Source organism: Dasypus novemcinctus, chromosome 29, assembly GCF_030445035.2.
Source record: "Dasypus novemcinctus isolate mDasNov1 chromosome 29, mDasNov1.1.hap2, whole genome shotgun sequence".
Lineage (NCBI taxonomy): Eukaryota > Metazoa > Chordata > Mammalia > Cingulata > Dasypodidae > Dasypus > Dasypus novemcinctus.
The window spans coordinates 21,645,559-21,657,570 of record NC_080701.1 but is presented as its reverse complement, the minus strand read 5'-3'; the positions used below and the strand labels follow the sequence as shown (position 1 = coordinate 21,657,570).

General features: G+C 41.8%; 2 protein-coding genes across 2 annotated transcripts in view; one reads left to right on the top strand and one right to left on the bottom strand.

The window, feature by feature from the left end:
* ADAM9 (ADAM metallopeptidase domain 9) overlaps positions 1-4,235 on the bottom strand; it is a 187,539-nt gene extending 183,304 nt beyond the window's left edge. Inside the window, exon 1 of the mRNA XM_004446430.4 lies at positions 3,777-4,235. Coding sequence (XP_004446487.1) covers positions 3,777-3,873 — 97 coding nt within the window. The 5' untranslated portion in view covers positions 3,874-4,235. The remainder of the gene's footprint in view (positions 1-3,776) is intronic.
* A 72-nt stretch (positions 4,236-4,307) lies between these two features.
* TM2D2 (TM2 domain containing 2) lies at positions 4,308-11,417 on the top strand. The gene is made up of 4 exons (XM_004446433.5): positions 4,308-4,622; positions 5,627-5,714; positions 7,879-7,994; positions 8,926-11,417. Exons 1-4 carry the CDS (start codon positions 4,396-4,398, stop codon positions 9,137-9,139), a joined length of 645 nt encoding a protein of 214 aa, XP_004446490.1. The 5' UTR covers positions 4,308-4,395; the 3' UTR covers positions 9,140-11,417.
* The last annotated feature ends 595 nt before the right edge of the window (positions 11,418-12,012 follow it).

The window sequence follows — 12,012 nt, the reverse complement described above, 5'->3', positions numbered from 1 at the left end:
TTGACATATATAAGCATAACTATTTTCTTACAGTATTACAGACTCATTTTTCTTATTAGATAAGCTGAGGTATCTTAATTCTTCAAATATTAGGATACAAACAAATACAAAAATAACCGTACATTTAAAATTCGACCAAATTTAGTGAATAACTTCTCAGGTTCCTCCCATTTTGGAAAAAATGAACTGACTAAAATAATGTCACAAAATAGAAAATAAACCATAATAATCTCTCTATATACGAACAACATCATACAATTCAGAGTGCAAATCAACCGTAGTTGGGTCCATGTTGGACTCCATTCTAAGGAAGTGGGGGTTTGTTACTGAGTTACCAAGAGGACAAGATAGCATTGACTCTAAAGATGGCATTTCTCCAAGGCTCCAGTTTTATACTGAGTATCAAAAAGAAAAATAAGGTGTCTATCTATGTCATATATTTGAGCTTAAAGATGTTCTGAGAAAAATCTTTGTTACCTAAAACTTGAATCTTTTCAGGGATTCTATTATAGACAGTGATTTTTAACAAATAGCAAATATTAAGTCAAAGTTGGTAAGGTAAAAACTTAAAAGTGCTTTAGAAAACTGCCTTTACACCCAGCAATTTGTTTTATACATATTTAAATTACAATTTTTAAAAATATTTTTACTTAAAAGTTTGAACTGTCTGGGGTCTCAGCAATTCATTTTGTACAGATTTTAATTACATTTTATTTTTACTTAAAAGTTTGAAAACTAAACTATTTTTAAAAGATTACATTCCCCTATATAGCACAAACACAAATGTATCACATTCAAGTAATTTACTGGCATCTAAAAACAAGAATAACAAGGACTTAAAGCAGGGGTTCTTAACCAGGGGTCTGTGAGCTTGAATTGAAATTCAAAAAAAAACATTATTCTTGTGGGGACTTGTTGGTGTGGGTATGCTATATTTACTAAATATAGCACAGTATAGTGTGGACTTAGTAAGGAGTCCGTGGTTTCCACTTGCCTAGCAAAGTGAATTACATAGTGTAATTCATCATGAAAAAGCTCTCAAACTCATTCTTTTAGGAAACTTATCCTTTGGGGAAAAAATTCTAAGCATGTGCATCATAACTACTACTTTAGAAGAGAAAATTACAAAAGGTTTCAAACTTGAATCTCAATTTTCAAAATGATACAAAGTCACCTGTCAACCCCAGTTTAAAAAGAAAAAGTTTACTGTAAGTCAGCATTTCCTCATTGTCACAAAGTTACAAAGGGTTTTTAAGAGTTCTATGAAAACCTATTTAACTCTTAAGTAACTATGTGTGTGGGTGGTTCTCATTGATTCTTCCAATTCCCCTTTCTTAAACAGGAAATGTTTCGATGCAAAAAATTTAGTCAGCTGATTTTGGAAAAGCATTCCCGTAAGGAAACATGAGGTGACTCACTATATTCACACATTACAAAAGCCTCTTAACTGGTCTCTCAGCCTCCAGGAAATCACTTCCATATTCTGTCCTCTATTGTACTGCCAGTTATCTTAATCAAAAATCTAGTTGTCATACCCTTACTTAAAAATCTTCACTCCCCAATAAACAGCCTAGAGGGTAAAGTCTAAACTCCTTGATAAGGCACAGAGGGTCCACCTCACTGATAACACCACTCCTTAGTTTAATCTTGAGTGCCTCCCATTTGCAGAGATGAGCTGGAGACATCTTGCCATTCTTACCAGTGCTCTCTATTCTTACAAAAACTTTCTTCTGCTTAGAATAAAAACATTTCTACACTTTTACTTGAAAACTTCACCAAATAAGACCCAGTTCAAATATGACTTCCTCTATAAAACCTTCCTCCACATCACTCAGTTACATTTAGCATATCTGGTCACCTTTTTCCACAGGCGCAATGAGAAGGCACAACAAGCAGGGAGCAGATGTGGTTCAAGCGGTTGGGCACCCACCTCCCACATAGGAGGTCCTGGGTTTGGTTTCCCGTACACTTAAAAGAAGACAGACAGAATGAGGGAGTCATGGGGGTGGAGGGGGGAAGGCAAGGGGGGAAGGTGAACTATAAAAAAGAAAACTGTAATGATATTCCATTCACCTATTTGCAGATATGTTATAACTGACAACATCAATATTTTTTTAAAAAATCAAGAATTACTAAACCTCCAGATACATAGTCAACTTCACTAAAATACTGGCAAGTATTAACCATCTAGAATAATATCTAGAAAAAGTTTTAACCTTGTGTTCGCTTTCCAGTCAACAAAATTTCAGTATTTAGAGCTTCAAAATTTCTGCACTGGGATAAATTCACTTAATTGAAAAATAAGTCAAATAAAAGGGAAAAAATGTACTTAGTTTCCTGAGAGTCGGCAGTACTACATCCATCATCACCTGTGAACAACTCTCAAGACAATAATTTTTAAAAAATAAACATTCTCCAGAATACTATGTCACTGATGGTAAAAAAAGAAAAAAAGTCGTGCAAAAATATTTCAATACAAGAGGCAAAATAAAGCAGTTGTTTCCAGAAAGCTAGAGCAGTGGTTCGTTTCCACTATGTTTGGACATCTCCAAAATAAATGCCTCACATATTCAAGGGAAGTTTTCAAATTCAAAAATGATTTCACATTAATGACAATTTGTATGATAATCCTGTAGGTTAATCCAGGCAGAGATTATTATTTGTCCACTTTTAAGAAATCACAAACCCAACGAACAGATAAAATACTGTTAGGTTATAGAAATGTAGCACTCAGGTGCCAAAAAGAAATATTCTTACTGCAAACGACAAAAAAATGGCCCAAGAAGAGAGTCCTCCTCCCTCTCCAATTTAGCTATGTCAAATCTACTGGTGACTCTGCAAGTAAAAACGAACTTCAAAATCTCAAATGCTTGTAACCGAGGGTTAAGAATTAGCCAATGACTATGATTACTGAATCATTGCATCGATGTCTTTTTTACTTTTCTAGCATATTACAGAATAGTCAAAACTAAATACCTGAAATGACTGAAACTTGCCAAACTGGAATCCGGATGCCTTGGTCTCAAATAACGACTGGAAAACTACATATCCTTTATCTCGTGATTACAAAGACCTTGTAATTGACCTTGCCTGTAACACTCTTAGCCCATTTTTCAACTCTGGAGTCTTATAATCACCAAACAAACTTTAATTGGTTTAGTTTAGTAATGAAGGTACCTGAGCCAGCCCCATCCCAGTCATTCACCAGCATAAACTGCTGAACTGGGTGTTTAAAAACCATCAGGATGACGGCAGCTGGGGAGGCAGTCTGGGGGCCATGAGTCCACTGATCCCTTTTTACTCCGTTATCATTATGATAGCCTGATGCAAAAGTTCCATCTCCCGGTCTCTTCCCAAGTGACACTAACTCCAGGAGCATTTTAAGCGGGCGCACAACCCTGGCGGGCACCCAGCCTGCAGGGCTCTCAGCAGACTCGCCCACATCAGAGTCTGACTCAGTGGTCGCGAGAGAATCTGGAGGCCCCAGCCCTGCGCGAGATGGGACTGGGGCGCGCCGGGGGGCACTCGTGCCAAGCCGGAGAAGGGGGTCGAGGAGCGAGGCACGAGGAAGGTGCGAAGAAGCGGGCTCGGCGGCGCCCGAGCCTCAGGTCGCAGAGGCTCCGCTCCGCCGGGAAGTGGCTCCGCCTCCCGACGCCGTGGCCGGCGCCGTGGCCAGGCCCCTCCACTCCCGGGCACCACGGGCGAACCCCGCGCGTCCCAGCCCTGAGAAGGCGCGATCCCCAAGGGGCGGTCAGGGCCCCGGGGCGGACACCCACCTGGCCGCGCCCCACCGAGGCCCGGGCCCAGCAGACCAAACCACAGAAGCCACTGGAAGCGGAGGGGCCCACGGGGCGAGTCCACGCCGGCCCCCATCTCGGCGGATTCCGCAGGTTCCTCTCAACACTCGGTCGCCCCTGCCTCCGCCTCCTCCATCCCTTTCCAGCCTCTCGGGGGCCTCGGGAACGAGCACGCTCGCGGCCCTGACGAGCCGGGCTCGAGGGCCGAGCTCGCGCCGGGCCTGGCGCTCGCGGCGCTGACGTAAGGAAAAGCCCAATCCCCGGCGGGCGAACGCGGCTTCTGAACCGGCCGCCGAAGCCCGCACCAGCCGGCCCCGCCCACTCGCGCCCCGCCCCGCCCTGTCCGGCCCCGATTCCGAGGAAGGACTCGGGGCGGAGCGGAGGCCGCGAGGCCCACGAGAGAAGCGGAAGCGGCGCGGAGCCCCGCCCACTCGCCCAGCCTTATGCTGGTTGGCTGGCGGGGGCGAGGCGGAGCGTAGAGCTGCGTGCCTACTGGTGGTTTGGCGGTGAGGGGCGGGGCTGCGCGGGGAGGTTTGGGTAGGCGGCGCCGGCCTGGGCTTCTGACGGAGGCCGGGTGTCTGCCCCTGGGCCCGGGAGGATGGTGCTGGGGGGTTGCCCGGTGAGTTACTTACTTCTGTGCGGCCAGGCGGCCTTACTGCTGGGCAATCTGCTTCTGCTGCATTGTGTCTCTCGGAGCCACTCGCACAATGCTACTGCCGAGCCCGAGCTCACACCCTCTGGCGCCGCCCACCCGGAGGGCTCGGCCGGCGCTCCGAGCTGGAAATATGGCGACCCCCACTCTCCAGTCATCCTTTGCTCTTACCTGTAAGCTACCCAGTCGTCGAGGCGGGTGGAGATGGAGAGGGGTCCAGGGATCTGTGGGTGTTGTGGGAGGGGAGAAGGCTGCCTTTTTTTTTTAATCAGATCCTCTCCACCTGAGGACCTGATAGTCCACACCGGGGGCTGGGGCGGGGGAGGGTAAATGTCATGACAGGTTTTTTTCACTCCTCTCACCCATGCAGAGAAAACCTTGTGTGTCGATGGCAGATCCTTTAGGATCCGAGAGAGGAGGACTAGCGTGCCTTTTCTCCCCTGCTCCATTTCGCCACAGGAGAATCCGTTGAGTGTTAGCCAATTAGGTGCCGCTGGGTGAAACACAAATAGAGTAAATGACTTTTCCCTGCCTATAAGGCACTTTCAGTAGTACCTTACTCTTGCCAAAGGAAGCCAATCATTAACATCTCCTTTTGATCAAATGAAAACACGTCTGGGACATGCAAAGAGAACTGAGAGAGCCCCAGGGCTTAAATTTTGTCCCCGTGGTCTTGTGGTGGTTTATCTAGGGAAGGGATAAGTCATTGCAGAACCCAGTACTTGGAAGATGAGCATGGTGCAGGGAGGTAGCATGGTCCTAAGTATCCTTGTAACTTAGGACCAGAAACATCCCCAATTTTCAGTAAAGCGGTTGTGTGCTTTGGTCTAATTGGCATCACCTCTAGGCTGGGAGAATAGTCTACAGAATGAAACTGAACCCTAGAAAACATGAACAAATGTTTCTTGCCCTTTTTGGTTATGTGCATGTAAACCAGGGGCTCTTATCCTTTTATGTTCCACGGACTCCTTTGCCAGTCAGGTGAAAACCACAAACCACTTACTAAGTCCACACTATACTATGTATTATTTTAATAAATATATCATACACCAACACGTCCCCACAAAAATGTTTTTTTTTATTTCATTTCAAGCTCACAGACCCCTTAAGAATCCCTGAAATAAACAGCAATTTGCAAAGACATTTTGATGACAATGACCTCACTCTTGATTTACAGACCTGATGAATTTATAGAATGTGAAGACCCAGTGGACCATGTGGGAAATGCAACCGCATTCCAGGAGCTCGGTTATGGTTGTGTCAAGGTTGGTCTAAAACTTCTATAAGCAAATTCTTCTATAGGGAAATAGTACCCATTAAATGCAGTTACAGTAAAGTATAAGGGGTACAAAGTTACTTTTTTGTAGAACTCAGTAGAATGACTGTTTCTAGACATTTCCAGTATGGCCAGGGTCAGTGGCCAAACAAGACATTTGGTTTCCTCAGGAAGGAGCAATCTTTGTGTCAAAACTACCCAGGTTCAAGGATCAACCTGTCTTTGGTTCCTTTGGCCACTGAGCTCTCTAGCTAAAATGTCACCCTGGCTATCCTTCAAGGTATACACTTTCCTAAGAGAGCAAGTTTCTAAAACTGATGATGGATTGGGTGGTAACTTTATTACACAAGAATTGGCAGCAAAAAAATGGTTCTACCATGTCCTTAGGAAAAAATTGGGTCTCTTAGTATGTATCTTTTTAGGACTTTTAAAGCATTCCAGGAAGCAAATTCTGTTTCAAGACAACACTGAGCCCGCCGAGTAGACATTGTGAGCAAAGCTCACCCACCCGAGTTGAAAAACTTTACAGACAAGAATTTATCATTGAAATTAAATGGTGGCAGACATGTCCAAGGAATATTGTGGGGATTTGATCCCTTTATGAATCTTGTGATAGATGAGTGTGTGGAGATGACAACTAGTGGGCAACAGAACAATAGTGGAGTGGTGGTAATAACGAGGAAATAGTATCATGTTAGAAGCCTTGGAATGAGTATAAATAATTACTGTTTGGCTGAAAAATCAATTGCTTCCAAATATTCCCTCTCCAAAGGCCCTGTTTTACTGTGATACAATAATTGGGTCATGTATATTCTTCATATTAAATTTTTTGTTAAAAAAAAAGCATTCCAGGGAAAGCCTTTGGTGACAGTGACTTCATGGAATGGAAAGAAGCCATTGAGTCTCCTTAGTAACATCACTAAAGCTGGGTGTACCCTTCCAAGTAGGTCTCCCAAATACAAAGAAGTTCATGTGCCTCCTCCCAGTCCCCACCCCCATCCCACCCTGCAGAAGCTCACCAGTATGCTGTATTGTGCTGTATAATGTAAGTCAAGACTAATCATGGGTCAGAGAATTATGGGAAAGCATTTTTTGTACTAAATTAGATACAGGGTATAAACCTGACAGTGATCAGTCTAAAACACCTACTTTCAATAGTTAAGTTTTATCTATTGATAACTTGATAACAGTTTGAATTAACATTGTGTAGAGATCATTTATTTGCCTTTATTAATTAGAAACTAGGTTTATCCTGTTGGGGTACATTAAGAACATTAATGTATGCTTTCTCTCACCTCACCCAGAAGTCCTAGAGGCCTGGCAGACATTGAGTCTCAGGGGGAGGTGCAAGGAGTAAGCATCCTTATTTCCTTTGAAGGCTCTCCCCTCCCTTTGATGTATACCCCAACTCAGTAACAAAGCACTTAATAAGACATAAGAAGAAAATGTACAGATTGCAATGAATATACCACACTAATGAAGGATGTTGTTAATGTGGTTAAATGTGGGCCATGTGGGGGGGGACAGGGCATATGGCAATCCCCTCTATATTTTATGTAACATTTATGTAGTCTAAATACCTTTTTAAAAATAAATTGAAAAGAATATACAGCATGCTTTCTTTTCTAGTATTCAGTTAAGCAAAGTACCTGCCCGAAAATTTTTGCCTGAATTTAAATTTATACTACAGATGTACTAGAGCTATCTGATAATCATACATTCATGGGTATAAATAAAATCCTGAATCACATGATATCCTGATTCTTTCCTAATTCTATTAATTCGTAACGTATGTAAAGCAGATTTCTAAAACACAGACTTTTAAAATACCCATTCCCAAATGCTCAGTAGTGTGCTCTTTTCCCAGTAAGTGTAGGATAAGAAAGTATTGTATCTATCTATTCAAAATGGCGTTTAACGAAACTGTAAACTTTTTTTTTACTATATTATTGAAAAATCCAGTCATAAAGGAGGGGGAAAAAAAGTTATTTAAAATAGTCTGCATTTAGGATGGACTAATCTAAATTCACTAAATCCCCTGCTGTTGAGCACAGCTTTACCCCAACCTTGTCACAGTGATTATAGTTCTGAGGCAGCTTTTTTTAATGAATATAAAGATGCATTTTGCTTTGGGTGTTTTCTGTTATTCACAGTTTGGCGGCCAGGCCTATGATGATGTGGAGCGCACTTCGGTCCAGTGCCGGGCCTTGGATGGAATAGAGTGTGCCAGCCCTAGGATCTTCCTACGAGAAAATAAACCTTGTATTAAGTAAGTGTTACTTTGAAAGGGCTAGAAGGTGCTTGGAAAGAGCTGGAGCCATCTTCCTTGTCATTTATTATTCTGACTTTTTCTTTCCCTTTACGTGTTAAAGGATGGACATGATTACTGCTGGGCATAATCCATTGACGGGTAAGGTGGTTAAAGTAGAGAGAGCACTGGACTTGAGACCCAAGGTTGTGAGTTCTAAGTGTCTCTTTCACTAAATGCCTCCGGGCACTAAGTCTCTGACCCTCGTCTACAAATGAAGGAGTTGGACCAGATGATCTAGCTGTACAATTCCCTCCATAGGCATAAACGCTGCAAAAATTGCCTTCAGATTTCAGAGCTAAAAGTTTTTATTATGAAAAATGTGGGCTTCTCTTCCCATTGAAAATCAGTTTATCTTAAAGCTTAGGGTCATTTCTGTACAGAATTTACTTAGGACTATGTTTAGTGGTATTTTTAGAGCAAGTGCAGTTGAGTGTCATCACACTGTGTAAGGACAAAGGTCCTTATAGAGAAGTTCCCACTTTTAGTTGCTATCATTGCAAAACAGCAGGAAATGAGCATGGAGATGAGGTATTCATTGAAAGAGAGACAGCACTTCCTTAGAGAACTGCCTTGAGAGGAAATCCCCAGAGCCTCAGGAATGGAGCCTATACTGGGGGGAGTGAAGATGCACTTGATAATTTCTTATCCAACCCAATTCCGCAGTAGTGAGTATCTATTCTTATTATAGGCCCTCCTCATTTTAGCAGGTAACTCTTTTAAGATCCTAGGCCAGCTAAAGTTTTTTATTTATTTTTTAATGGGAGGCTCATAGGGATAAAAGGCCACAGAAAGGCTGCTGTGCCATCTTTTCACTTATGCTGAATTTTGTTTCATCTTTAAGTGTTTTAATTTTCATGTGGTAAACTATCTTTTCATTCCTTTTGCCTAGGTATACTGGACACTATTTCATAACCACTTTACTCTACTCTTTCTTCCTGGGATGTTTTGGAGTAGATCGTTTCTGTCTGGGACACACTGGTACAGCAGTAGGGAAGCTGCTGACACTTGGAGGACTTGGAATTTGGTGGTTTGTTGACCTTATCTTGCTCATTACTGGTGGACTGATGCCAAGTGATGGCAGCAACTGGTGCACTGTTTACTAAAAAGAGAGGCTGTTACGGCTCAAGGAGGCAAGTGCAAGCACTTTCTTCTAAATTCATCTCAACAGGCCCAAAACTCTTCTTTGCTATCAGACCTGATGATTACTTTCCCCCTTTGGAGGGAATGGGTTTGGTTGGGAAGGCTTCTTCGGACTTTGGATTTTCAATCCAAATTTTACTTTGCAGATTAGAAATGACAGTGTTGTGAGAATCAAATTTCTACCTTCCTCATGTACAAGATATAAAGGATAGTCACTAAATTAGAAGCTGCAGAAGGATTTCCATACTCATTCTTTCTTTATATTGCTATATCTTCAGCCCTTTGGAGCTAGTAAACCTAACAGGATGAACAAATTAAGTTTTTAGCCAGGTGTTTTTTTGTGACCTGGAGTCTTCATGCAAAGGAACTCTAAAACTGTGACGATGAAAACCTTCAGTAACAGTAGAAATGGCCATGGATCTTAATACGCACTGAAAAATTCCTTCTGAATTGACATTGCAGGATAAATGTTGCCAACCTAGAAAACTGTATGAATATTTTCAGCACATAAAGTGAAACTCAAGATTAAATTTGTTTTGCTGAAAACTAGATCTTTGAAACTAACTACCCTATTAGTCTCTTTTTTGTTCATCATTATGCTTCAGAGGCAGTATAGACAGTAGGAAAATTTGTACATTCCAATTACATTTTGAAAGCCAACAGTATTAAACATATGTCTGAATTAAGCTATTCCTTTTGGCCGAATTTTCCTATCTAAAAATTAGTATTGGAGACGGCGGACTTGGCCCAGTGGTTAGGGTATCCGTCTACCACATGGGAGGTCCGCGGTTCAAACCCCAGGCCTCCTTGACCTGTGTGGAGCTGGCCCATGTGCAGTACTGTTGCGCACAAAGAGTGCTATGCCATGCGGGGGTGTCCCCTGCGTAGGGGAGCCCCACACGCAAGGAGTGCGCCCCGTAAGGAGAGCCGCCCAGCGCGAAATAAAGTGCAGCCTGCCCAAGAATAGTGCCACACACACAGAAAGCTGATACAACAAGATGACACAACAAAAAGAAACACAGATCCCGTGCTGCTGACAACAACAGAAGCGGACAAAGACGACGCAGCAAATAGACACAGAGAACAGACAACCAGGGGGGGTTGGGAAGGGGAGAGAAATAAGTAAATAAATCTTAAAAAATAAATAAAATAAAAATTAGTATTCACCACTTTATAAAGCCCATGTTATAAGCTAATAAAATAGATTTCATAGAAATGACTGTAAAACTAATCTTCACAAGCGCTGAATACCAGGGAAGAGTTAGAATGTGATTTATGGGGTCAAAGAGAAACTGAACACATTCTCTTAAAATAGGAATGGTACCAGAAACTCTTACTGGGCTACAGCAGTCATTGGGTAAGTCAAGCTTTTGCATTCTCAAGTTGTTACGAATAAAAGGAACTGTTCCTAAATATAAGTGGTTTTGAAAACAAGGTTCCCATTCTTTGCAGTCTAAAGTTGAAAAGAACTGTCAAACATAAAATAAAAGGTGGATTTTATGGACAAATCAAACTGCTATTTCATATAACTTACAAATTACAGAAACAATCAATGTAGAACTCCTCAGAGAAAATACTTGAGTCTCATAATAATTGGCTTAAAGACCAAGAATCAGGAAGTGGACTTCGCCCAATGGATAGGGCATCTGCCTACTACATGGGACATCCGCGGTTCAAACCCCGGGCCTCCTTGACCCATGTGGAGCTGGCTCATGTGCAGTGCTGATGCGTGCAAGGAATGCCGTGCCACGCAGGGGTGTCCCCACGTAGGGGAGCCCCACAGACAAGGAGTGCACCCTTTAAGGAGAGCCGCCCAGCGTGAAAGAAAGTGCAGCGTGCCTAAGAATGGCGCTGCACACAAGGAGAGCTGACACAAAATGATGCAACAAAAAGAAACACGGATTTCCCCATGCCGCTGATAAGGATAGAAGCGGTCACTGAAGAACACACAGCGAATGGACACAGAGAGCAGACAACTGGGAGGGAGGGGAAAGGGAGAGAAATAAATTTGAAAAAAAAAATCTTTTAGAAAAAGACCAAGAACCACTGTTTTAATCATTTCCCTATATATAGCTTTATCATTTTGTAGCAGCTTTCCTAACATTTTCAGCTTCCTTATACCTGATTAATATGATCTCTGTTCTTCTATTATTAAATGTAGCAATTGTGTAAAACATAAAAAGTTCTGCACCATTTTGACCTGAACCTTGTTTATAAAAATAAGTGGTAGATTCTGTTTCATAATGTCTACACTCTAATTGTTGTGGGTCATGAAAAACTTAGACCCTTTCCCCAGAAAATGCACTTATACATAAAATCTTACATAGGATTTAAGGAGTTGAGGATGCCATATTAAAAAAATAAATCTCACCTCTAAGGGGAGTCTGAAAAACAAAACTTAAAAATCTTACCCAAAATAAGATATGTTACTTGCTGCCTCGCTCACACTTTTTTTTTCTTTAAATCTAAAAGGTATTCACAAACCTCATTAAAGTTGTTTTCTTTTATTAAAAAAAAAAAAAAAAAAAAAAAAAACTAGCAGATTTGAGACTGAAATCTGCCAGGAAGAAGTGCTTGAGGAAAAAAAGCTAAAACTATGTTGCTTAAGGAAGAAGCTATTTTATAGAAGTGCTTTTCATAGTCAGAAAAGCTGTGTTTCCACTGCCAGAGTGATAAATGGAGAATCATTAATAATGGTGTGACAATCCACAATTGTCAGTTTCAATTCAACCTCTAAAAAATTCCTATTCTCCACATCCAAAAAGTTGGACCAAAGATGATATAACCTGGAAAATTGATTTGAGTAAAGGAATATTATTAAAAATTTTATTCCTTT

Excerpts from the sequence above, each read along its gene's own strand:
- TM2D2 (XM_004446433.5), top strand. The coding sequence starts at position 4,396 with ATGGTGCTGGGGGGTTGCCCGGTGAGTTACTTACTTCTGTGCGGCCAG. Across the intron at positions 5,715-7,878 it reads TCGGTTATGGTTGTGTCAAG|TTTGGCGGCCAGGCCTATGA; the intron begins GTTGGTCTAAAA and ends TGTTATTCACAG. Across the intron at positions 7,995-8,925 it reads GAAAATAAACCTTGTATTAA|GTATACTGGACACTATTTCA; the intron begins GTAAGTGTTACT and ends CCTTTTGCCTAG.